We start from the raw sequence: 26,541 nt of genomic DNA, 5'->3' as shown, positions 1-26,541 counted from the left end.
CATGCTTCTATATTACTTTTGGGGTTGTCTTGCCTGAAACATCCAAGGGCTGTAATGTCTGTCAATGCAGAAGTAGTGTAACAGCAAACATTTGTAACTTGACTGCTATGTTGCTTGCATCTAATGTTCCCACAATCTAATATTCATTCAGTCAGTCATTAATTCATTTTATTTAAAACATTTATTAGCTGCCCTTCTACCTTCCAGAAACTGAAGGCAGCCTACGATATAAATAAAATAATTATAATATGAATAAAACAAGGTTTAAAAACACAGTTAAGACCGTCAATAAACATAAAAAACAAAGTTAATTAAAAGCTGTCTTAAATAAAAATGTCTTAAGCTACCTCCTGAAGATCAGCAGCGAGGGGGCCAGGCCCACCTCCATTCTGCAGTAGCTGCAGCTTCCAGATGCTCTTCAAGGGTCACCCCAAGTAGAGCTCCTTGCAATAGTCCAATTTAGATGTAACTAAGGTGTTGTTGTTGTTATTTATTACATTTCTAACTCACACTTCCTGCAAGCGGGCTCAGGGTGAGGTACAGCAGTTATAAAAATATAATACAAATATTAAAACAATTCGTAAAACAACAGTTCATCCTAAAATCAACAACAGATACTAACTGTCCCAAGATGGGGTCAGTTCCAGATTCCTGCCCATCAACATACAGGGGGAGGGAAGCGGACAGATAATGTACTGCAACCCATACGTGGGTCAGCAAACGAATGGGCACTACATAGCACCATGCTGTACCCATATGTTGAGCAGCTGGCCAGTGGACACTGTATAATCCCACACTTAGTGGGAGGCTGGTGGGAGGCTCAGTGAGGATCTCATGCAGGCCTCAATCATACGCCTGGTAGAACATCTCCGTCTTACAGGCCCGCCGAAATGATAGAAGATCCCGACAGGCCCAGGTGTCCTCAGACAGAGTTCCACCAGGTTGGAGCCAGGACCGAAAAGGCCCTGGCCCTGGTTGAGGCCAACCAAGCCTCCCTGGGGCCAGGGACCACCAGCAGATGTTTTCCAGCTGATCGGAGCATTCTCCAGGGCACATAAGGGGCATGAATCACTATGGCTAGATCTGACTGAGCAAGGAACACCAACCAAAGCTGGGCAAAAGTACTCTGAATCACCACAACCACCTAGTTTTCTCTGTGTTGAGCAGCAGTGGCCAAGCTGATAGCCTGGCTTTTAAGGGAAGTCTAACTCCATCCAAGATAGGAGTTCCTGGTTTGCCAAGTTTCTGGTCTGCCTTTACATTAAACCAGAGAACCTCTGTCCTGTCAGGATCGTTGGAATTAGGTGGAAAAGAAACGTAGAATTGCATATTGGTGACATTGCAGCCCAGATATTCCATAATTCCATGTGATCTTGATACGTGTGTGTGAGATGATCTGCATGTCTGTATTTGTAGGACTGTTAAGGATTAGTCCCTCTTAGAATCAGAGAGCTTTGAGTGTCAGGCTACTCCAAACCAACTGATTGGGTAGCATGAGCTGGAAAGAGTAGGGTCTGTTTTCAGTCCTAGCAGAGAGAGTTTGAGTGTGAAGAGTTGGGGAGACAGAGTCCTAATAGAGTGAGCAATTTGAGCACCGACAAGAGACCTGGGGAAAGTTGGCGAGGTGGTTTGGGAAGTGAGTGCAGACTCAAATGGGCCAAGGAAAAGAGGATAGATCTTCTAGGGTAACAGGGAGGTATCTCTGGAAAGTGGAGAGATCCCTAGTCGGGTGTGGTTGGAAACTGCCTGTGGAGACCTTCAGATTCAGTTAACGACCGAAGAGAGAGTGCTTGGGGTACTAGAAAGTGGGTACCTGCCTTCCTAATCCCAGAAGAGAAAGAGAATACTAAAAAAAAGTGTACTAGAGAGCTTGGGGGGAAACAAAGGAGCCAAAGCATCAAAACATAAGCCTTAAGTAACAGTGAGGAACATAAGAATGAAAGTCTGTGCATGTTCTGAATTTTACCTCAGAAATTTCCAACTTTTGACTTCACCTGACCTTTCCCCTCTACTGTAAATAAACTACTTCATTATTTTTGGAATTTTAAAAATGCCTCTTGTGCTATTTTTGTCATTTAAGGATGAGGGAATGTCATAGTGCGTTAAGGGATATATTCACAATTTGTGACACATCAAGCCAGAATCAGCCCACTGCCGTGTGCCTGACACATTTGTTTGACACGTTCTGTTTGCATCTAAAGAAGTAAGCTGTGTGACTCACAAAAACTCATTCTGGAATAAATGTTGTTAGTCTTTAAGATGCCACTGGACTTCCCAGGAAGGCAACAGAAATTTGTCAAGCATTGGGTTCAATGGGTCACAGGCTTGCGCACTTGATATTTTTCAGCTTTCTGCTCATTAGTAGACATCTTCCATTCCCTTGTAAGTAATGTATTGGGCTCAAGGGAGCTTTAAATGTAGCATTTGGTGCAGCACAGATACTTTTTCAAGGGCAAAGACCTACTAGAGGCTCTCATTCCATGTATATGTGGATTGCAGCAGCAGCCGTGAATTTCCAAACCCTATGGAGAAGTGTATTGTGATGTATATTGCACTCTACTTTGGTTTTATGGACTCAGTATTAAGAAGCAACACATATTTACATGCAAACCTGAGAAAGTTAGAATAAATCCCAGAGGGAATATTGGTTTAAGTTAGAAAACCTGATCTAATCTTGAATGCTTTGAAAATAACATTAAAAAGGGCTATCAGATCAGTTGGCATTCCCTCTGTCTTTTCTGTCTGTGTCTTTGTTGGTTTTCCATCATCACATATGATGTAGTTTTAGTTCCTTTACCCTAAAGTATTAGGCTACTCTGAAGTCGGAAATTCACTACCATGCATTATGCAAAGCCAAAAGCATAGAAAATATATAACTGTATTTCAGTGGAATATATTTTAAATTAGTAATTATTGGGAAACAACTATTTTTCAGAACTTCCCTTCTAATATTCTTGGTCTTCTGGGGGCCTTCCTGAACAATGACCAATAGCTTTATCCTCTCAAACACCAGCACAATAGTCTATTCTGTAGCCAAATGAAGAAAAATAGCATGATTCTCTTATTCCCTAATAAAAAAAAGATGTTGGAGCCACTGCCACATTCTGCTTTTCAGGTCAGTCTGCTGAATTCAGTAAAGAACTTTGAAAGGATGTCAGTTTATCTGCTTGAATCACAAAAAGACTATCATTGTTAAAGATATTCTGTAAAAACTTTCTTACTGGGAAGGGGATGGTATTTTAAGGGGAGAAAAAGGCCAGGCTTTGTGTTGAGCAGAAAAGTTTAAACATTTTTTTGCTAATCAAGTCCTGTTCCTTGATAAATTGATGTGATTTCTGCTGAGATCACCTGGAATTGCAAAAATATTTGATCTTTGGTAAGTGGTGGTATGGTTTTTGGCAGAGGGGGATTTTTTAAAAAACTACTTAAAACATTGTTTTCTAGACAGAAGACTGGCCTTACTTGTATCATTTCAGTTAAGCTGTGTAGATGATTTTGCAGCTAAATCAGTCCATTTTAGCCTAGTCTGATAAAATACTATTGTATATCATACTCTTCAAGGTTTTCTTCTGACCACTGGACTATTTCTGGAAATAAGCTGTAATCAAAAAGCAAATAAAATAAATATGATTTATCACCGTCATCATCTCTATTTTCTACAGTGTTTGGGCTGGTATTTTTGGACCCTCTCCAACTCAGATTTTATCGATGAATCTAGGAGTCAGAAGTATTGCCTTCGTATGTGGCATGTTCCAAGTAGTGTGGCTGTTTGCAACTAGCCTGTTGTTATCCTGTCTACGCCAATATCACCTAGGTGTTTACTTAGTCCTTTTGGGTAGGAGCACCTAGTGCTCCTATCACTAAGGGAATAACCTTTGTAGATTTTTTTCAGAGACATTGAACTTCAAATCTTAGATCTTGATATTTCGTTATCTTTTCAATCTCTTTTTCTTCAATACAGCTGTCATCTGAGATGGCCACATCAATCAGTTTGACCTTCTTACACAGTAACATGTGTAAGAAGCTTCTTATTCATTCAGATTTTGAAATCCCACAAGCTCTTCCTCATTTTCAACAACTTTCTCAGGCTTATGTTCCCACCAGTTTGTACTTTTTGCATAAATTCCAGTACAGCATTGCAGCTACTTTGTTATGGTGCTTTTTATAGTCCATTTGTGCTATCTTACTGCACCCGCTGATGAGATGGTCAACCTTTTCATCTGCCTCATTACATAATCTATACTTGCTGTTATTCATAGTCTTTTCAATTTTTGCTTTCGTATAGTTTTTTCTTAATGTCTCTTCTTGTGCAGCTAATACAAGTCCTTCTGTCTCTTTTTTTCAGTGGCCGTTTCCATTGACAAGAGTTGCATTACCATTTGCATTCTTCTTATGTTGGCAATGCAGTGGTTTCATTTGCCATGCCTCCATACAGGTTTTTGATGTTTCTTTCCTATATTTCTCTTTTGTACCCTTAACTTTAATTACTCCTTTTCTGTAAACATTGGCCAACGTCTTCTAATTCTTGCTGTTAATGTAAACATTCGGCACCCTTTTTCTTCTACTACTGTATATTTTATTTGTAACAATCCTCAACCACCATTACTTTACAACAAATAAAGTTGATTTATGTTGCTTTGAGAGTGTGATTGGCTGTCATGATTCTCCTCATTTTGCAATCTAATACATCCAATTCAGCCTGTGTCCAATCTACAATTCCAGTGCAGGATCGAATCACTGGAATGACTCAGGAGTTTATAAAACAAATTGTATTTCCACTGTTTAGTTTCAACTTGAGTATTTTCCAAAACCTTTTTATGTAGTCAACAGAGTCTTTTTAACTATTATATGTTTAATATATTAGCTTGCAATATACCCAAATATTTGTAGTTTTCTTCATAGTCTAAGCTTTTGATTCTATTTCCATCCACAAATTGTATTCCATCTGATTCAATAATCTTCCCTCTTTCTTCAATAGCATTGCATATTTTTCAGTTCCAAAGTCTATAGCTATAGCTATATCTTGGCCAAATATTTGAAGTTTATGCACTAGAGATTTTATTTCCTCTTCAGATTTTCTGTATAATTTAAGGTTTTAATGTATAACAAATGAGATATTTTTCCTATTTCCTTTGATATTTCATATCCACAATATGTTTTATTCAGTGTTGTTGTTCGTGGCATCATAGCAGTGACAAACAAAAGTGATAGGGAATCACCTTGAAATATTCTACATCAGATTCTACATCTGACACATCCTAGTTCCACTCCATTTGCTGTCAATATTTGCACCATTTTCTCATTGTTGCTGACAAAAACTTTCTAATAATGCTTCTGACTTGGAAAATTTCAAATGTTTTTCCCATCTATGAATGTGGAAGGAAGTCAAATGCCTTTTTGTAATCAATCCTGGCTATAGGCAAATTTGTTTTCCTCTGTTTGCAACTTTTTAATAGATCAACTTTTATAGATCAATAATTGATCTTTCTGTGAGACTTTCAGCAGTTTCCTTTCTGTTCTTTTGATAGGCGGTTTTTCTCAATTAGATGCTGTTTATCTGCATCCATAGTTATTCCAGTAACAGTTTAAAAATAGTTGATAGGCACCTGGTTGGTTAATAATTATTAGGGATTGCCCCTTTGCCTTTATCTTTCATAATTAGCACTGTTGTACTCTGTCTTCAACAGAGTATTCTGTTACTCATGACTACCTGATATATGTAGATGGTAGTTTTTGTTAACATCACTAAATTACTGTGTACACACGTAATGATTTAAATCTAGATTGAACATAAGAATTTTTTTAAAAAAATGTCCCGAAATGTCTGGAGACTGGTCTGAAGGCATCTGATGCACTTTCATCTCTAAAAATATATTGGCCTGGGTTCCTGGCCAGTACCTGGTTCTGAGCCTCTGGGAACACCATCTTCTTTGGAGGAAGATATAATAGTAAAATGTTAAGCTGTATAAAATTCACATGGCATTTTAAGTGCCAGCATCAACCAGCCTTAAGCGTATATTTTATTAAAACTCATTTAGTAGATTCTAATTTATTTCAGATTCCTGAAAATATGGTTTAATATCATAATAACATATCATAACAATGACCTATGCTTCTACTATAGTATTTTTATAACCTTTTCTGACTTCTTCATAAGCACACAAAAGAGTATACAAAGGTCTTTAATGACTCAGGAGAGGAAGATTTGGCAAAATGAGAAAGTTCGTTTCTGTTCCTTATTTATTTGTTCACCAGGTTCAATTTTTCCATAGTAATAGTTCAGGAATAAGGAAAGTAATTCTTTTACTCTCTTGTAAGTACTGTTTTTGTTTATTGTTGTTGAACTCTTGCCAGTGAGATTTGTCTCACATTTTATATTCCTAATGTCTCCTACTAGGCAGCATGCATTCAGAATGCAGTCTGGAGGAGTAAGTAGTGAAGAAGGAGGGAAAGCAAGTTTATACTTGTACGCTCTCACCTTCTTCCATAGTAGCCTCTTGTTGACAGTTTATGACTTAATTTTAGAAAAAGATACCATTTCTAACCATCATTCAGGAGATTCTTTGCTATTGTTGCACCTGTTATCTGTACCTTATCTTGCTTTGGCTCAATAGTAAGGGAGAACATGCCAGAGTCCGAGGAGAGAGATGAACAAAAGCCTTTCATTGCTTACAAACAAGGAAGAACAACCTAGTTACCAAGATGGAACAAAAGGCTCCTTGAACTAATTATGTCTTCAGAGTTACGATGCTACAGTACAAGCATTTATACCTTTAGGTTAATTAGTATAAGTTATATATATGTTACAACCTTAAAACTGCATTGATTAAGCAAATAACCGCCCCAATGGTCTAACGGTCTCACATTGGTAGAACAATTCTACACATCATTACAATATGCATACTTCTCAGTATCAAGGATCATCTTCTTGCGTTAGCATTGCTTATCACTTTAGAACATTATTCATCTTTTCAAGGACACCCAGGGAACATCTTCTGTCTTTTTCACACTTTCCTTTTCATAACGGTTTCCTGTCCTTTGGGTGTCTAACTGTCCTTTTGGTGTCTGTCGCTTCAGCAACCTTGTGTTCTAGAGATTGTTCCTTTAGGTACTGTGGGAGGGGAGCAATCCCCCTTCTTTGGAATGTAGTTGAAGCTACGTTCTCCGGTTCTCCCACTCGCAGCTGGCTTCTTTTCTTTCTGTTCTGCTTCACAACTACCTCTATCATGGTTAATTCAAAAGGGGATTTCTCTTATCAGTCTATGCATAGTACTACCGGTGCATCTGACTATCTATGAGCCACCCCAATGTACATAGGTGGATTGCCATTCTTCCAACTACAACAGCAAGCATTTCACAGTCACTGGCATACATTTTTATGTCTTTTGCCTTAGTGTTGTGCTACAGTATACACTCTCTGCTTTGTACAGTAAAAATACAGTTCAATTACATGAAAATAGGGAAGTCACATGAAATATCTTAGTCCATTAAATTCACTTTCCACACTATGAATAAAGCTATCTCTGCAGAGCACAAACTGTCCTCCTTTCGACATTAAAAAAAAAGGAATCCACAGAGGCCTATGTAAGTTTGCACAAAGTACAATTTCCTCTTCCAGAAGCAGACCTTCTTATCTCATGGAATGCATTTTTGGATTATGCTCAGACTTTTGAGGAAGGCTTTTTAAAGTAGAGAAGGGTCAAAAAGCCTCATGTGTGCATAGCAGATTTTGGCCAGGTTAAATATGCACCAATCATTTGTTAAATATAATTTGAACTTTTTCAGCACACAGAGTTAAACTGTATGAACTTTATTTCCTTCTAGGTTTTTTTTAAAAAAAATGTGTAGATGTGTAGATTATGTTAAACATCTGTCATTGTACTATCCTATTTTTTTAGAATATAAACGTTGATCTTGCTAAATATATTTGAAACAAAAAAGTATGCCAGAGGACACAAGTCTAGAATAGGGAGGAAAGGCCAGTGGTTTCGGACAATTTTAAATTTATAAAACATGCTAGACAATTTGCCTTAAGCATGTCCAGATATTGTCTAAGTTGATTGTTCTCTTGAAAATGCCTTAATTTAAAGTGATTTTTCATGCCCATTAGCCAAGGGAAAATGGAATCTTTCCAAGTCTTGTGTAGCCAAGTAACCTGTTTCTCTGCTCTGATCAGAGTATATGACAGCTAGGTTTATAATAGAATAACAGAACTTTATTATTATTAATTTTAATTTTCTCAGAATGAAGAGACTTTTTCAGTAGTTCCTGCAAAGCAAAGATAAGATTATTCCACACTGAGCCAAGATTTATTGAAGTACTAGTGAAGTATTTCTGGTACTGAATAATATTGTGATTCTAAAGAAAACAGCTGTTAAATCTGTTACTTAGTGGTTTGTTTCTCAGTGCTATTCCTATGAGTTGCATACCACATGTGTTCAACCTTATCCTGGAAACTTGGCCAAAAGGATTTGAAGACTTCAGCAAGCAGTACAACTGCTGAAATAGTTTGCATATTCAGAGATATAAAAGGTCTGATAATTTAGAAGAGAATTTGCATGCAGAAACGCTTGTATTCTGAAACTACAACCTGCTATGTTCATCATTTCGCTCAAACATTTTACCATTAGGCATGTGAAATGTATGAACACTGCTGAACAAACTGCCTCAAAGAAGTAGAACCCTTTAAGAGGAGTCTTTTTGACCAATGATCACACCAATCAAAGAGAGAAAATGACAGATTTTTGTTAACCACTGTATAATGGTAGTCTATAAAAATGCAATGCTAATTGTTTAATTGCTGTTCCATATTTTAATTACATTATTTACTATTTTGTGGTAGAATGCAGAGATTCGTTGATCAGAGGATTTATCTTCATTTATCACAAAATGGATGTGATTTTTTTTAATTTAAAGCAGTGAGAGGCAGGCAGAAAAGGACAGGCCTGTTTCAGATTGCATATTACTAGACAGCCAGTCAGAACTGGGTGTTGTGGAACCTTAGTGAGCTCATAAAGATAACAGAATTTGCTCCAGATCTTGACTTGATTTTCCTCCAAAGACTTGAGGAGTGTCAGAGCATTGTCCCTCAGATGTATTTGCAAGAAATTTTAAGTGTGATATTCTGGTGGACAGCGACAAATTCTGTCTTCTGCTTTCTCTGTTGGTAATTGGTTTTATTTATTTATTTATGTCATTTATAGTCTACCTTTCTCACTGAGACTCAAGGCAGATTATATAGTATGAGATTAGTATAGTCAGTATCAAGGACGTTTCAGTAAACAATGCCATAGGACAAATGATTGATTCCTACTGCTCATCCAATATCCTTCAAGAGTTCCCCTTCAGAATCGCTTTCCAGGTGTTTCATGGAATGTGAGACCTCCAGGGCAAAAGATTCTCGGACACATCAGCATCTGTATGAGGAGGTCTAGAGGCTGGCCACACCTGCTTTGTCATTGTATCATGACTGGACAGAGGAGTGAAAATGAGCTTGATTATTATTAATACCAATTGTAATATCACTCAGGCAATCCTACTATATAAAAGGCTAAGCGTATTCAAGACAACTCACTCCTTACCCAGGTGCACCTCCAGAGGACGTTGTTGTGGAGGGAAGCCCAGATGAGGCACCCAGACCTCCAGAGAGTGCGCCACAACAGGAAGCTGAGGCTGGAATCAGGAGTGGAGTAGGTGGCAATGCCCAGCCCTACTTCACCTAGCAGGGATCAGGAGTGGAGCAGGTGGCGATGTCTGACCCCTGTCTTAACCCAGCTGGAATCACGAGCAAAGCAGGTGGCAATGCCCATCCCCCGTCTTCACCCAGCTGGAATCAGGAGTAGAGCAGGTGGCAGTGCCCGGCCCCACTTCATCTAGCATGGATCAGGAGTGGAGCAGGTGACAATGCTCACCCCCCTGCCTTCACCCAACTGAGATCAGGTGTGGAGCAGGCGGCAATACCTGCCCTCCGCCTTCACCCAGCTGGAATCAGGAGTGGAGTAAGTGGCAATGCCACTTGGCTGGGATCAGGTGCAGAGAAGATGGCCATGCCCCCCCCGCCCGGCCTTCATTCGGCCGGGATCAGTGATGGAAGAGGATGGAATGCCCGCCTGCCCACCCTCCCCTTTCTAGAACCCGTTGTACTTTTTCCCCACAATGGGCTTTGTTGCTAGTTAAATATAATTACTTGAGCTATACTAGCTTATTGCTTTAAAGGAATATATTGTCATCTACATTAAGGAAAATGCTAAAAAGAACTTTTATCTGGAGCTACAATGTTGGTAAAAATCCCTACGTTGAATAGAGGCATCAGACTTAGAAAATATGTTTCCAAAAGGCTGCAGATATGTGTCCCTTAATCAATACTGCCTTTTAACCTGTTTCTGTCCTTTTACAGTGAAGTGAGTTTTTTTAAAGTATGGGATTTTGTAATTTATTTGGGAGACTTGGTGTTCATAAAGATATTCTCTTAATTTAGGGGAAATTAAAGGAAAGCCTGGGGTAAAAGCCTTAGAAAAGCAAGTAAAAGGACCCATCACCACCCCTTAAATTAGATTTAATCCAATCTTGTTTACAGGGGCCTGACTTGATTTAAGGGACGCATTTGGCATTTCAATCCCTGTTTTTATACACAGAATACTGAGCATAAATGTTTCATAACTCAGTTATGACTTGGACTAGAATTCAGAAAGGTTTCCTGTGTGTGAGAGAGAGTTTGAGTAGTTTCATCATTTGATGAACACATTGAAAGAGACATCTTTCTTTATGTAGTTTACATATTTTCTTCATTAGCATCACTTCTCATGATCCCCACCCACAAATTTTTGTGGGAGAATTTAATCTTTGAAAACAAATGAAAAAAGGAAATCACGTCTGGAATGAAATGTATGATATTCGTCTGTATTTATACTTCCCCTTTGTTCAGGCAGTGTATACTCTGGTTTAGTTGGAAGCATACATGTTTTGATGTTGACTGATCTTTGATGATGATGATGATGATGATGATGATGATGATGATGATGATGATGATGATGATGCATGCCCAAGTAGTCAGTCTGGTCAACTTTATATGTATCTGTTTGCCAAAAAGCACCCCATTAGATTGCAGGCATTGTTGTAATTGTCTGTTATGTACTAAAATATCAGTGTAGCAAAGAGAGTACCTGTGATTTCACCTGACTTTTTTATCTTCAAAATTCTTCCCTCACTTTTGATCACTGTAGGATGTAAAACATGGATATTTCTTCTTATAATAGTATTCATATTATCAACAGCTATTGTATATGCAATTGGAATTATTATTATAAAGCTCTTTAGTTATAAATTTATTCAAGAAAAGGCCCACAGTTTATCTTTGACAACCATGGAGTCCCTGCTATTGTAACGTGATGTTATATTTTCCAGGAACTTACCATTATTCCAGATCATTCCCACAATTTGCATTTTGTGATGAATATCAGACATGTATAAAATTAGAGATTGGGGAAACAATGAAACTTTGTCCTTGACTGTCTTGCAATGTAAAAACTTTAATTTATTTTTGAGATCTTTTGAATTGTCCTAGTCTTTTGTTATTGCAAAATGTTTAAAACATATTGGGAACCTTTTACAAAATGGTCAGTATAAAATACAGACACATTTTACTTGTTTGCTTTCTTTAGATATGTCTTTACCCTCAACGAGCACAAAATATGGTGTTGAGCACAGTAAGTGAAAATAAACAAGAGAGGGTCCCATTTCCTTCAATGAGCAAAGTTCACAATTGCTTGGCTGTAATTGTATGAATGTTATAAGCTATCAAATAGTTTTGCTGACCACAGCTTGCTTGCTGGATTTATCACAACTGATAAAAGATCTGTAGTGTCAAACAAGAATTTAGCTACACAGAAAAGGGGAAAGAATAGGTCATAATACAATAACATATCCTGGATGCTGTCTTTTCCAACAATTAATGGGGAAATTCATTTTATGAATCACTGTTTACATACTTACATCTGGAGAACTTTTCAACTTGAATGTTTTCCAAACTGTCAGATTTATGTGCCAATCTTTCCCCCCCTTTCTTTCTAAATATCTTGCTCTTGTTCTTGGTGCAGTTTCCTTAAGTCATTATCAGTGGACACAAATAATTATGCTGCTTTTTTTAGTTCTTTGGGTAGATTGTTTAAATTTCTTCTTAAATAGAGAGCAACATAAAATACAGAAAAAGAAAACATACTAGTGAGGTGAGATTTTTGAAGGCTGACATACTTTTTGTTACAGGATTGAAAGCAAGACCCACTTTGAATGTGATACAAGGAAAGTTTAATCAGTGTCTTGTTCCACATCAGTATTAAATTTCAATTTGGTCTTTAGTCACTATATATACGGCATTAGAATGTCCGGCAGTATTGTCCAGAACCACGAAGCCTGATTGCATAATGTTGCTCACTTAGGCAAGATAACCCAATTTAAGTGAAATGCTTTCTGTGGGCCACTTTGCATGAGTAAGTTTCTTTTCCATTCCCAATGGTCATGCTTAAATTGGGCCATGCTAGAAGACTGTCATATTAAAAGTTTAAACATTACACTTGCTGTCCTCATCCAGGGCCCATTTAAATAAGTTGGCAGAAAACCACAGACTTCTGTATGTGTAGCTACTAGCCAGTTACACTGATCAGTTGAAAACAGTAAATCTAAAAACAGAAATCTAAAAACAGGATGCAGTTTTTAGATTTGGGAGACAGATAAGATGCAACAGCTACATGATCCAATTCATGACATTCCAAATACCTGTGTGTGGGGGGGGGGAGGTGATTTAAGGCACCCGGATGGGAATGTTCCTGTATCCATCTATAACCTTTACGTTCACTTTACAGAGGTTCAGCAGCAATTCAGTCCTGCCACCATCTTCTCTAGTTTGGCTTTGCTTTACTGTGCTGAAAAAAGAAAAAATACATGTAGAAAGTGAGAGGAAATTTCCCAAGAAAGTTAGTAATTAATCCCAGAAATAGTTTTGCTTAGTTCTCTAAAATAGAATTTTTGCAATGGTCTTTTCCATTCTGTTTTTAGAAGTATGATTTATTTGTAGGATGTTTTGGATTTTGAACCACCTCTTGCATAACAACCACTGAGAAGTAATAAAGTAGCAACATTTGAAATACAGGACAGAATGCACATAAAATGGCATGCTTGTTCACGTGATCACATCCAGAATAATGCACTCACATTAAGAGGGACTGACTACTTTTGTTTCAGATAAAGGCATTCAAGGATGTGTAGAAGGTGATGTATCATGATTTAATGAAATAAGTAACTGAGATTAAATCTGTCCCTTTAACAACTGTTTCTAAATGTTTGTTTATAGTCCGCCTTTCTCATTGAGATCCAAGGCAGATTACAAAGTGCAAGTAAAAATACAATATAATCACTGAGTAATACAATAGGAGTGCGTGGCTTCAGGATACCCTAGAAGCCTGCAATTGAATGTTTACGGAAGCATTACCAGATTTTTCCATCTTCTGTACACCAGAAAGCTTTGATCACCCCACCCACCCCAACGCATGCATATTACACTTGGATAAGGTCAAGTTGTATGTGCACATTGTTTTCTATGAGGCTCTTTTTAGCCGTAACAGCAATCCTATAAAATGCATATGATGGAAATGATGATTTGTAGGGAGAGTTGGTTTAAAGCAATTCCTGTGACTACCAGAGGACAGGATCGAGAGTGAGTGAAATTATCCACTGCACCACACCCACTGAGTTTCAGTGTTATTACTGGAAAAATATTCTTTTTTTAAGCTTTGAGATCTTTCATGAAGCATAGGGGAAGAGGAGACAAAGTAAGGATTAACCATCAGTGAAAAGTGCAGCTAAATATTATAAGGAGGACAAGTGGTTTAAAAGTGGCTTTAATTCTGGCTCATACTCTCCTTCATGAAGGGATAAAACTGCTATCACATTATGCTGAAGAACACTGACACATTTTGCTTTCCTTTTAGTCTGTCCATGTAAGTATTCCTCTTTTTTTAAAAAAAAATAAGGAATTATATGAATTGTGTGTAACCAAAGTAAGACAATGGAAAAATGACTCTTGCTTTTAATTCTGGTACATTTTGACAGTGTCAGTTGACAAGCAGAACTTAACACACCTGGGATCAAAACCAAAACCAGGATGTCGTGCTTCCTTCCAGCCAATAGTGTGAGGTGCCTAAGGGCAAGGCGACATTTTTTGACAGTGATTAAGTTACTTCAACACGAAAGTTGTGCTGATGCCTAATGAAATAGTTTGGTATAAAAGGTATTAATTTTCAAGGCTATATGTAGCCATTGGGATTTCAGTTTTCAAAATAAACACTGAGAATTTTTTATTCATATGGAGAAACATTATATGTGCTAATGGAGTACGTGACATTTTACTCGGCTTCAGTATTACAAAATACTGTCTTAAAGGGGTTATTTGTATGAATTTTTAATAGCTTATTATGTTCGTAGAATTTGATTTTATCTGAGACATGAGGATTATATGAGATTAAAGGAAGAGTTTTATTTCTTTTTAAAAATAAATTGCTTTTGCAGCTGAGAGTCCTATATGAAACTAGCTCTATGAAATGTGTAATGTATGAATTGATAATAGTCAGTTAAATATGCATGTGTGTAAAATGCCATACAGTTGCAGATGATATATGGCAACCCCAAAGCAGGAGATGAACAGATGTGATTTGAAATTGCCTGCCTTTGCATAATGACTCTGGACTTTCTTGATGGTAACTCTCAAGTAACGCTACTGAGATATAAACACTAGAGGTGGGCACAAACCGCAATACAAACAAAAAAAATGCATGAACCGTGTCAGTTCATGGTTCAGGAAAACACAGTTCATGGGGCTGCATGTTCCACAAACCCCACGATTTTTTGGCCTGGTTGGTCACGGTCGTGAGCAGTTTGTGATCCCAGACAGGCTGGCACCGCTGAGGGGTGTGTGAAACTGACAGCCCCATTCTCCAGCTGCCAGCAAGCGGCAGGAGAAGGGGGCTGTCAGTTTCACACACCCCGTGCCAGGTTGAGCCCATGGGCAGAAGGAGAATGGGGGCTGTCAGTTTGACAGACCCTGTGCCAGGTTCAGCCCATGAGCTGAGGCTGGCGTGGGGTGTGTGATGCTGACAGCCCCGTTCTCCTGCCACTCGGGGGACAGGAGAACAGGGCTGTCAGTTTCACATGCCCTGCTCTGGCTTCACCCGATCGGATGAAGCCTGTGCAGGGTGTTTTGAAACTGACAGACTTCTCCTGCCGCTTCGTGGCAACGGAAGAAGGGGGCTGTCAGTTTCAAAAACTCGCACCGGCTTCAGAAGCCGGCACCAGGCATTTGAATTCCACGAACCACGAAACGATTCATGAACTGGTAAAAGTTTGTGGAAATTCATGGTTCGTGGAACAGTGACGAACCATGAATCAGGTGGTTCATTTTTTTTCGGTTCATGCCCATGTCTAATAAACACATAGACACATACAATAAAAGCAGCACAGCCAGATCCACAAAAACAAATGTCCTTTGAAATAAAGCAGTTTAACATACCTTCCTGAATGTTGAAAATGGTGCTACAACATTTTCCTCTGTGAAAAGAAATTCTCTGCACATACATGGGGTGTTACCATTCCTTGTATTGATTTTTCCTTTGCCTCTAAAAAGAAATCCTCTGCATACCGCAAGCTCACTGCATGCAGTGAGGTTACTTCATAGTAGCCATAGGCTATTACTGCTTCTCATTCTCTTTTGTGATGAGTAAATGGTCTGTGCATGGAGCTTCTCCTCTAATTACTTGGCTGCAGTTTTTCTTCTCACTACATTCAAAAGTATAGTCTTTTTCATATTAACACATTTATTTATTTATTCATTCATTCATTTATGTTATTTATGGTTTGCCTTTCTCACTGAGACTCAAGGCGGATTACACAGTGTGAGTGTAAGTATAGTCAGTATCAAGGACAATTTCATAAACAATGCCATAGGGTAAATAAACACAAGTTTACAAAGACATAACATTAGCAAGAATCCAATACAGAGTTGAAGAAACGCTGAAACAGAACATAAGCAATTCTAGCAATACAGAGTTGAAGAAATGCTGAAACAGAACGTAAGCAATTCTAGGGATGAAATAAGAGCATATATTTAAAGCAACAGACAGTACGTAAGGCAACATAGTGGTGAAATCTGTGGAACCATGTAGGCCACCATGAGCTCCTTGGAGAACGAGTGAGACAAACTGTTCTAAATCAATCAATATAAAACTAAAAGATAAACAATTCTAGACTTTCTTAGGCCTAAACACAGAGGTAGTAAACCTGTGTCTGGACTTAAACCATTCGTGACTACAGATATAGATTGAATAATGGTCCCTGCGTTTAAAAAATCCTTCCAAATGTACTTCTGTCAGGGAGAACGGGATTCCAGTCTAGCCCTCTGCTTGACATGCTAGTTTTTTGTGTGTGTTTTTTCCACGGAAGAGCTATTGATCATCTGAACCCCACTTGCAGAGTTATAGCAGTCTGGTTCTGTGGAACTCAGAGCATAATCTATAATCCTAGAAGTCATGTGCTACAACAATATTCTCAGAGTTCTAGGGAAACTGTGTGTGATCAATTTAGTGTTCTCTAGGATACTGCAGACACTAGAATACAGATTGTGCACAACAGCTTTTGATCTGGAAAGGGATCTTGGGGCATCCTACTTGAATCAAGCAGAGCAGTTGCCCAGGGAGACAAACTGTCTGGGCCAGCTTGAAGTATAACTTTTTCAGCATTTAAAATGTATTTATAATACATTTTGGGAAATGATTTGACATGTATTTTTTTAAAATCCTTTTTTGAAAACAGCTTATTCTGTTTGCAACTTAGGCGGCTGTACTACTATCCCAGAATCTGACCTGGAGGAAAGACCAGCCTCTCAGGACTCCACAATGATGTTTACCAATCACAGGCACCTCACCAAGCAGAAGACCAAACCTGGTAAGAGAAGGAAAGTGTTCTGCTACAGTAAATAAAAGTAAAATGCGTTCACAATGTTGTTCTCAATGATTAAGTCGTATCCTAGTAACTAAATTGCTTTTGATTTATTCTTTGCTTTAGAAACTATCACTTTATTTTTCAGATCTTATAGTTTTTTCTTTTCAACATGCAAGATAAAAGTATACAAATACGTTGTTGTTCCCCTGAGCTGTGTTGGGGCACTTGCAGGGATATGTCTGTACACTTTACAGACTTTTGTACTAACTGTAGACAAGGTAGCTCAAGGCTATAAAATTGACCGATTTTTTTGAGTTGAAAAATATGTGGAAGTGAGGATCATTTAATTTACAGATTTTTTCTTTTCATTACTGGGGCTTAGTACCAGCTGATGATAGTTGAGTCATTTTACTAAGGCCAGATTAAATGTTCTGCTGCTAGGGGAGTTAGCAGGCAGGTTTTTACGGATTCCGTTTTCTGACCATTTCTGTGATTGCAAATTAGGGACTGTAGATACTATTTGGCACCTTTTTACTGACTATAAGAAGTACGTACTCGCCAAAGATAAATGGATCTCAGTACACATCCAGACGTGGGTTTTTTTTTTCAAAATAAGAAGAAATTACAAAGCTTTTAGCTGATACTGACCCAAGTGTAACTCTTGCTGTGGCAACATTTTTATCTACGGTTTATAATGATTTTTAATATGTCCTAATGACATATTTTATATCTTGTATTTAGCATTTTGGTTATTTGGTTAACCATTTTATTGAATTGTATTATTCTGTATTCTGAATTACTGAACCTGTCTGCTTATGACCTGTTGGTCTGTGAGCATGAAATAAAGGACTTGACTTGATAGTTGAGTCATTTATGTTTGCGACAAATGTATAAATAGTATTATTAGGACTTCAGCAATTGAATTCTGCATACAGGCAGACCATTTAGATCTCTTATGAATTAAAACATTACTGTTGAGATTACCAAATAACCCAGATGATTCAGTTCTGCCGCCAAAAATGACTCTCAACAGGTTATGATCACTATAGACTATATCTAACACCTCAAAAAAGAGAATTTTTCTAACAAAATCCATAGAAATCACCACATAATCTATCAGGCTAGCCCTATAGGCAGAAACAAATGTAAAAGCTCCCCCTGAAGTATCAAAACCTGAACCATTCAACAAGTACAGATTGAACAGTGACAATAACTCCAAAAACTTCCTACCAGCTTTATTAAGAACATGATCCTGTTGCGCCCCCTCTTAAAATATAAAACCTTCTCTCCTGTTCCCACCATCAATCAATTCATTATTTCCTAAACCAGTCCTAGCATTGAAATCCCCTCCCATGAGAACCTGCACCTTTGGAAATTGTACCATTAGCCTTTCCAATAATGCAGATCATTTATCCCAACTTGAATCATTACTCTCCTTACCATTTCCTTTGGAGGGAAAGTAAACATTAATGCACAACAAAGATCCCAAGAAAGGGCCTTTCAACAGCAAGACCAGGGCAAAATTATCACAATAATGAGATAACACCTCAGCCTGCAAATGGAGGTCCTTCTTAACAGCATTAGAGAGTCCCCCAGAGCCTCTTCCCTTATTATGAACCTTAGTCGCAGGGGAATTAAATATAACGAAACTGTCCAATGTGGGGGGGGGGGGGGCTGACTCCAATGCCCACATCTCTTGGAGTAGTAATATCTCTGAGCTACTCAAAAATCTTATAAATTCAGGGTCAGATTGTTTATTCCACCACCTCCCTACATTCCATGACAAGAGCCTTAGGCATCAGGAATCTGAATTGATCGTATCCAGCACCCCTTCAGGATCATGATAAACACAACCGCACCCCTTATTAATTCCTTGTTCCTTCTCTATCACTCCTCCCTTCGTACCCAAACTCACAAAGTGAGAATGTGAACCAGAGACCCCTGATATATTGTTAATAGCCCCCAATTGCTTTTTTTTTCATTAATAGATGGTAAATTGCCCAAGCAAGAAGTACTGTCCATAACGATTGGATCATCCTGCAGGAGTGTTTCCGCTTCCACATTGTCCTTTAGCTTCTGTGTTACAAATATCAATCTTTCAATGACAGCTTGTTGTTCGCTTTGGGTGAAATTTCTGAATGAACTCAAAAGTCTTTCCTCCAAGGAATTTGCTAGAAATTCACTAGGAGCTTGAGTCATAAGATCCATAAATTTATTTTCCTTCTCTGTAGCTATAGGTGATTGCAACTTGGTTGGCTAACTTCCTATAGTTGGAATTGTATCATCCAGAGTTATTAAGTCCTTTTGCACAATGTTTCCATCCATTCCTCAACTAAAGGTTCAAAACTAGGGTTTACCAAATCAACACACTTAACAATCAAAGGCTTGATAATTAAGTTCATAAAAACCCTCACTGGGAAAACTCCTCTAGCATGAAACCTGTTTTCCCATCTATGAATTAAAGAGGGTATTCTAGAAGAGGCAAAGGTAAGTAGAACCTTTTGAACCTGGCTAAGAGGATTAAGTTGCCGTATTTGTATAAGATCCACATTAGCACGCTCAATCCTAAGCAGTGCAAACAGATGATTCCTAACCCTGTGTAAACCAGACCACATTGGAGCCCGTTCTGAAGAGTTGCATATTGTTAGACATATTCTTTCAGGTTTGAAAAGTAGTATTATTATGTTAGATATGAACTACAATGTTAATGACACAATGTCTGGAAACATTGTGTGCACTGTGGTTGTTGGGGGTTTTCCGGGCTGTCTTGCCGTGGTCTTGGCATTGTAGTTCCTGACGTTTCGCCAGCAGCTGTGGCTGGCATCTTCAGAGGTGTAGCACCAAAAGACAGAGATCTCTCAGTGTCACAGTGTGGAAAAGATGTAGGTCATTTGTATCTACTCAGGAGGGGTGGGGTTGAGCTGAGTCATTCTGTAAGAGTTTCCCAGGGTGTGGAATGCTAATGGCGGGAGGCTTCACTGTATCCTGAGGCGGTTCTTTTGCATATGGATTGGTGCTTGATGTGCTAATCTTCTCTGCAGGGCTATTGTCGGGTGTGGAGTGTTTTGTTGGCCTGGTGTTTTTCAGAACTGGAGCCCATGCTCTGTTCATTCTTAAGGTTTCTTCTTTCCTGTTGAAGTTTTGCTTATGCTTGTGAATTTCAATGGCTTCCCTGTGCAGTCTGACAAAGTAGTTGGAAGTGTTGTCCAGTATTTTGGTGTCCTGGAATAAGATACTGTGCCCTGTTTGAGTTAGGCTATGTTCAGCCACTGCTGATTTTTCAGGCTGTCCAAGTCTGCAGTGTCTTTCATGTTCTTTTATTCTTGTCTGGATTCTACGTCAGGAACTACAATGCCAAGACCACGGCAAGACAGCCCGGAAAACCCCCAACAACCATCGTTCTCCGGCCGTGAAAGCCTTCGACAATACATTGTGTGCACTCTTGGGAACTATGATGCAGTGTTAACTTAAGATGAAATAGTGTACTAGGACAAGCTCATTATGCTTTAATCAAATTTCCCATAATATTTTTTTATCTTATATTCTGAGTCATAGTCTTCTCTCTAGTTGTTGTTCATCTGAAATGCAGAGAACCCCAGACTTCCTTTAGCAAAGGCTAATCTCATCCTTGTTCACAGTTTATCAAAAGCATGTACTTTTCTTTCCTTTTTAGACAAGTATTCCTAAATGTACATTTACATTAGATTACCTAAATATGTAGGCAGTCTGCTTCTGGGAAACTGAAATGATTTATCCCGCATAACAGAGATCTGCAAACTTTGCAAGATTTAGATGTAAAATAGATTTCATTTCTTCAAGCAGCTTGGTTAATATATTTTGTGCAGGAATGTTAAATTATAAGCACCATGATAAAGTTATGAAGACACATAACATTTAGATTTTCAGCTAAGCTCAGGTGGGCAACATTAAAATGTGAACTGTCCCTGCTAAGTGATGATTTTCATTGCCTTTTCATTAATTGATTATATTTAATGAATTGATTATATTTATATTTTATTTTATATTAAATTTAATATTTATATTATATTTATATTTAATCAATTGATTATATTTAATCATTGTCTTTTCATTAATTGATTATATTAAATCTTAATATAGATAATGTTTAGCAATACTAAAGGAAATGTTAAAGTAATCTACTTTTTAATAAGCAAAAATGATCACATGTTAGAAGGTGAGGCCAGGTCTAGCATTTTATTTTTATTTTGCTTTGCAACCAGATCTGTTACAGATATCAGTGCTCTTAATGAACTCCTGTAACTAACCACTAACACAACTGAATATCCCATAAGAAACAGTACAATACCTGAACTGGAAACCATATCCGCCAGGCATATGGTTGAGGCCAGCATTAGGTTCTTTAGAAATGCCTCCCTACTTGTCTCCTGCTGGGGAGGCGGGGGATGGGGCTATACAACCATCTCCCCCCCTTACATGCGATGTCACAGTGGTGATACCAACTTGCACCCCCTCCCACCTCTTGCTTATATCATATTTAGGAAAAGTGGAAGGGCCTGTCATCTGAGATCCTGAATGTATTGTATTGTTGTTTCTGCTTTTAATGTATTTATAGATATCATTTTTGTAATATTTATATGCTGTAACCCATCCTGAGCCCGCTTGTGGGGAGGGTGGGCTAAAAGTCAAATAAACAAATAAATAAATAAATAAATAAACCACAGTGGCTACTTTCATATGTAGAAATACTGTAAAAGTTGTTTTTCTTTGTTATCAAAGTAGCCACTGCTCTATTCTGTGTGTCCCTTTCAGATCTTTTAGCCGCCCCCCCCAAGCTTGTTTGAAAATGTGGCACCTGTAGTGGCTTTTATATGTCAGAATCAAAATAGCTTGAAGAAAATAGAGAAGTATGACCTCGATTCTTATAACTGCTGATTTAAAATTGGTTTCTGCCTGTTAATCGACAAAAGGAATTTTTGATTCTTCTGCTGCTAATTTGTTTTAACCAGGGCTCATTTCAAGGGGGAATGCACCGGAACAGCGTTTCGGCAGTTCTCCCAAGTCAGGTGGCCACGCCCACCTGACTTTAGAGCCATTTAGACCCCAATTGGGGCCAAAATGGCTCGAATCTGAGCCAAAATGGCCTGGATCTGGTCTGTGTCAGGCAGGGGAACCTTCCCCCACCCAGGATCAATCCAGTCCCGGCTGTTTTGGTCCCAATGGGGGCCGAAATGGGCCAAAAATGGCCATTTCCTGCCATTTGGGGCCCGTTTCGGCCTGGATCGGGGCCAAAATGGCCCAGAGTGGGTTGTTCTGGGTGGGGGCCATTTTTGGCCCATTTTGGGGCTGAAGGGACCCAGATCGGGGCCAAAGGGACCTGGATCGGGTCGTGTTGGCCGTTTGGGACTGTTTCTGCCCGGATTGGGGACAAATAGGCACGATCGGGTTGGTGTCAGGCGGGGGAAGCCTTCCTTGCCTGGCAGCAACCTGGCCCCAGTCGTTTTGGCCCCAATCTGGGCCCAAGAGGGTCATTTTTGGCCATTTGGGGCCCGTTTCGGCTGGGATCAGGACCAAAACGACCAAGATTGGGTTGGTGTCTGGCGGGGGACCCCTCCCCTGCCCAGCACTGACCTGATCTGGGCCATTTTGGGCCCAATCCAGGCAAAAACATTCCCAAATGGCCATTTTGAGCCATTCTGGGCCTGTTTTGGCCTGGATTGGGGCCAAAAGGGCCCTGATTGGGCCACTGCCAGGTGGGGGAACACTCCCCTTTCTGGCAGCAGCAAAATGCCAGCCATTTCGGCCCAATCAAAGAGTGTGGCATATGCTAATGAGCTATGCTAATGAGTTCCTGTAGCTCTTTTTCTATGAAATGACCCATGGTTTTAACCCTGACCTGGATAGCTCAGATGAGCCCAATCTTGGAAGCTAAGCAGGGTTGACCTTGGTTAGTGATTGTATAGGAGACCTCCGACAAAGATCAGGGTTGCAGAGGCAGGCAATGGCAAACCACTTCTGTTAGTCTCTTGCCTTGAAAACCCTGGCAGGGTTTGTTACAAGTCCTCTCAGCTTGATGATACTTTCTATCTCCACCAATTTGTTTTTAGTAGATGTCATGTCATGTCTGATTTGACCTGATGTTTCATACTTGGTATTCTAGGGTTTTTTTCCATCACTATCTTTGTCTTCTGTCAGCGTTGAGTCCTTTAGTATCAAACAGCTGATTAGCTATTGTCTCATGTTAGTGGTTAAGAGCAGTGGGACACTAATCTGGAGAAGTGGGTTTGATTCCCTATTCCTCCACTTGAAGCCAGCTGGGTGACCTTGGCTTAGTCAGAGCTCTTCCAGAGCTTTCTCAGACCCACCCACCTCATAGGATGATTGTTGTGGAGATAATAATAACATACTTTGTAAACCACTCTGAGTGGGTGTTAAGTTGTCCTGAAGGGTGGTATATAAATTGAATGTTGTTGTTGTTGTTGTTATCAAAAATCAGAAGGCTATGACCCAGAGGCCCTGGGAGACCACTAAAGAAGTCCAGGGTCAATGTGCAGAGGCAGGCAATGGCAAATCACCCCTGTTTGTCTCTTGCCTTGAAAACCTTATGGGACTGCCATAAATTAGCTGCTACTTGATAGCACTGTACACACTACACTCTCAGGATCTGGAGAACCCCATGCATAAGCAGTGAGTGCTCCCATGTGTACACAGGCAGGTTTTTTATCTTCTGGCTGTATGCCTTAAGCTGCATCAAGTTCTTCTTAGGAGGATCCCCTGAACAGCTAGGGGATCCTCCTAAGAAGAACTTGATGCAGCTTAAGTGATATAGCCAGAAGATCAAAAACCTGCCTATGTACAAGAAGATGCAGTGGGAAGTAGCGGAAAGGATTCCCAACAACAGGATCCTTTTAATTCTGGCCAGTGACATACACATGCTGTGCTGTCCTCAGTGTATAGTGTGTTAGGTGATTTAGTTTAGGTCATGATAAACTTTTCCAGTGATGCAATAAATTGCATAAGTGTGTAGTGTTTTACATGCTGCAGTGTAATAAAATAGTTTTACTAAAATCATTTAGGGAGAATTCTCGTCACTGAGTGTGTTCTTTATTATTTCTGTTTTAGTTACAAGGTAACCCTTAAGGGAGAGAAATGTTCTTAGATAGAGTTGTTTTCATATCACTGTCGGTAAACAGCCACATAATATACCTCAAATAAAATGAAAACTTTGCATGGTTTATATTAAGTATCACTTTCATAATTATATCTGAGTGTGTTTAATTTATTCTTGGCATTAGACATGGGCACAAACCAGGAAAAAATGAACCGTGTGGTTTGTGGTTCATTCAGTTTCACGGAACATAAACCACAAACTTTGCCGAACTTGAGCCAGTTCACGAAACAGTTTGCGGTTCAAGGGAACCCAGAACAGACCCCTTCACGCTCTCAGCCAATCTAAACAAGACCTTCCCAATGTCCAATACCCACCAAATGGTTCGTGGTTCGTTTCGTGCCCATCACTACTTGGCATACTTTTTTTTTTTAACCATACAAGCTAATACCTGGGTATACAGGTTGCTAAATATTAAGTCTCTCAGGCCAGAATTAGATGTTATAAGATTTACATGGCTATTGTTGCATCTCTTTTTCTTTTCTTCCTCTTTTGTTCTCCAAAAAAATCTAGTAATACAAAGTGTGTGATTTGCCAAAGAAGACTCTACCACTGTTTTCTGCCTGTTGCTGCCAGTATGCTCCAGTTGGATAGTTTCTATGCTGTTAATATGTCTGTTTCAATATTTCCAGCTCTGTAATGGATTTCTGTTTGTTCCCAAATTTCTATTATCCTTACCCTATTGTATTATTTATTGGGTGTCCCAGTCGATGATTATATTGACTTATACTATATAATCTGCCTTAAGTCACAGTGAGAAAAGTGAACTATAAATAACATACATTTTAAAAAAAAACATGCATTTACGTGTGAAGAGGAGGGGGGAGATACACACAAGGTTGTTTTGAGAGGATGAGGGAAGCAGTGGTGTGCCTCCCATAAAGTCTAATGCATATGTAACGCCCAGCTTCTGAAAACTGAATCAAATGTGCTGCAAAGAGCTGATCATTCAACTTGCATTTGATCTTACACATTAAATTTGATTGCTTAAGCATCAATTTCTCAAGTTATGTTTATTAATTCTTAAATGCCCTTATCCTACAGTATATATTTGGCCATAGGGTTCTCAGGTTCCCCAGTTGGGGCAAGGCATACCCTGCTCCCAGTGCCCACCCCTCACCACCTCTTTCCTGGCCGGCGGGGAGGGGGGAATCTGTGGAGAACAGGAACAGGAACTCCAGAGCATGCTCCTACATGCTCTGAAGCCTTCTTTGTTGAGCCAGGAATGACATCATTGCCAGTGTGACAGAGAAGGGAAGGCTCCTACATGGAGTTATTCTTGCTTAAAATCAGCCAAATTCAGCCACTTTTAAGCAAAAATACCCCCACTCAGGGACCTTCCCTTCATTGTTGTGCAATAACAAAGATTCTGGAGCATGCACGCACTTTGCACACATGCATGGTAAGTTTTGCCAAAGAATGTACTTCCTGCAACACCCCCCCCCCCACAGTTCCCTGGTTTGGGCCCTGGGGGACCTGGCAACCCTAGCCATGATTCATTATGAAACTGCCAAGATGTGCACTATAACTTGCATGTAAATTTAAAGAATAATAGTTTGTTAGCTTTTCGAAATCTCCCCCCCCCTGCTCCTCCAATCTATATGACACTGAAAGTATAGGCCTGTTTTATAAAGCACATGTTCATTAATTGCCATAACTTGCTGTAAGTTCTACAAAATGGGTAACTTCCTTTTTGGTACTAAAATTGGAAGTACTACAAGCCTCTGTGTATATGTTCTTAGTTGTTTTTGGTAATAGTTGCAGCAGACTCTTGAGAAAAGGGATTAGTTTTGGAACTCGAAACAAAACCTTTCTGTTTGGGTAGGTATTAAACAGGAAAACTGTTAAGTACTACATGTGCTGTGCTTGTATACCTTTATATTTTTAAAAAATTGCTCTATATTTGTTATATGTAACTTGTTTTCTCTAACTCTTGATGGTTTAGGATGTGATGGGCTATGTGTATAAGTCTTTAAGAAAGTACTAAAATTACAATTAAGCTGTGAACTTGTTGATGACCTTTATGCCTTTGAAAATGCGCTTGTTTGGCAGGTTTCCAAGTATCAGAGGCCGAACCAGCAATCTGACTAAAGTGGTCTGTGACTGAATTTGTCTTCATTCTTTCCTTGTTTTTTAAAATATTTTTTCATTTTAGTTTATTGGCACCTTCTTTGTTACTTGATGAGCCTTTACAATTGACTTTCTGCTTATTCCTATAGCAATTATAGCATGATATAAAACATGCCATCCATCCCATTTGCTTCGTTAATATGTGCAATATCCCAAGGAGTTAAAATGTTCATGTTCAGATCCATACATTTCAGGACAGCTGCTCTGAACTTCCTGCAAGACGTTTCACATGGAAGAGAGTTGCATAATCTCTGCAAAGTTTTGCTTCATCTTTACAGCAT

General features: G+C 39.0%; 1 protein-coding gene across 1 annotated transcript in view; it reads left to right on the top strand.

Annotated features, from left to right (window-relative positions):
- BBS9 (Bardet-Biedl syndrome 9) overlaps positions 1-26,541 on the top strand; it is a 309,282-nt gene that overhangs the window by 168,579 nt on the left and 114,162 nt on the right. The window contains exon 22 of the mRNA XM_054991070.1: positions 16,876-16,986. Within this exon, the coding sequence (XP_054847045.1) occupies positions 16,876-16,986 (111 nt within the window). The remainder of the gene's footprint in view (positions 1-16,875; positions 16,987-26,541) is intronic.

This window comes from Eublepharis macularius, chromosome 11 (assembly GCF_028583425.1).
Source record: "Eublepharis macularius isolate TG4126 chromosome 11, MPM_Emac_v1.0, whole genome shotgun sequence".
In the NCBI taxonomy this organism is placed as follows: domain Eukaryota; kingdom Metazoa; phylum Chordata; class Lepidosauria; order Squamata; family Eublepharidae; genus Eublepharis; species Eublepharis macularius.
The sequence above is the reverse complement of the archived record's forward strand: the minus strand, read 5'-3'. Positions and strand labels throughout refer to the sequence as shown.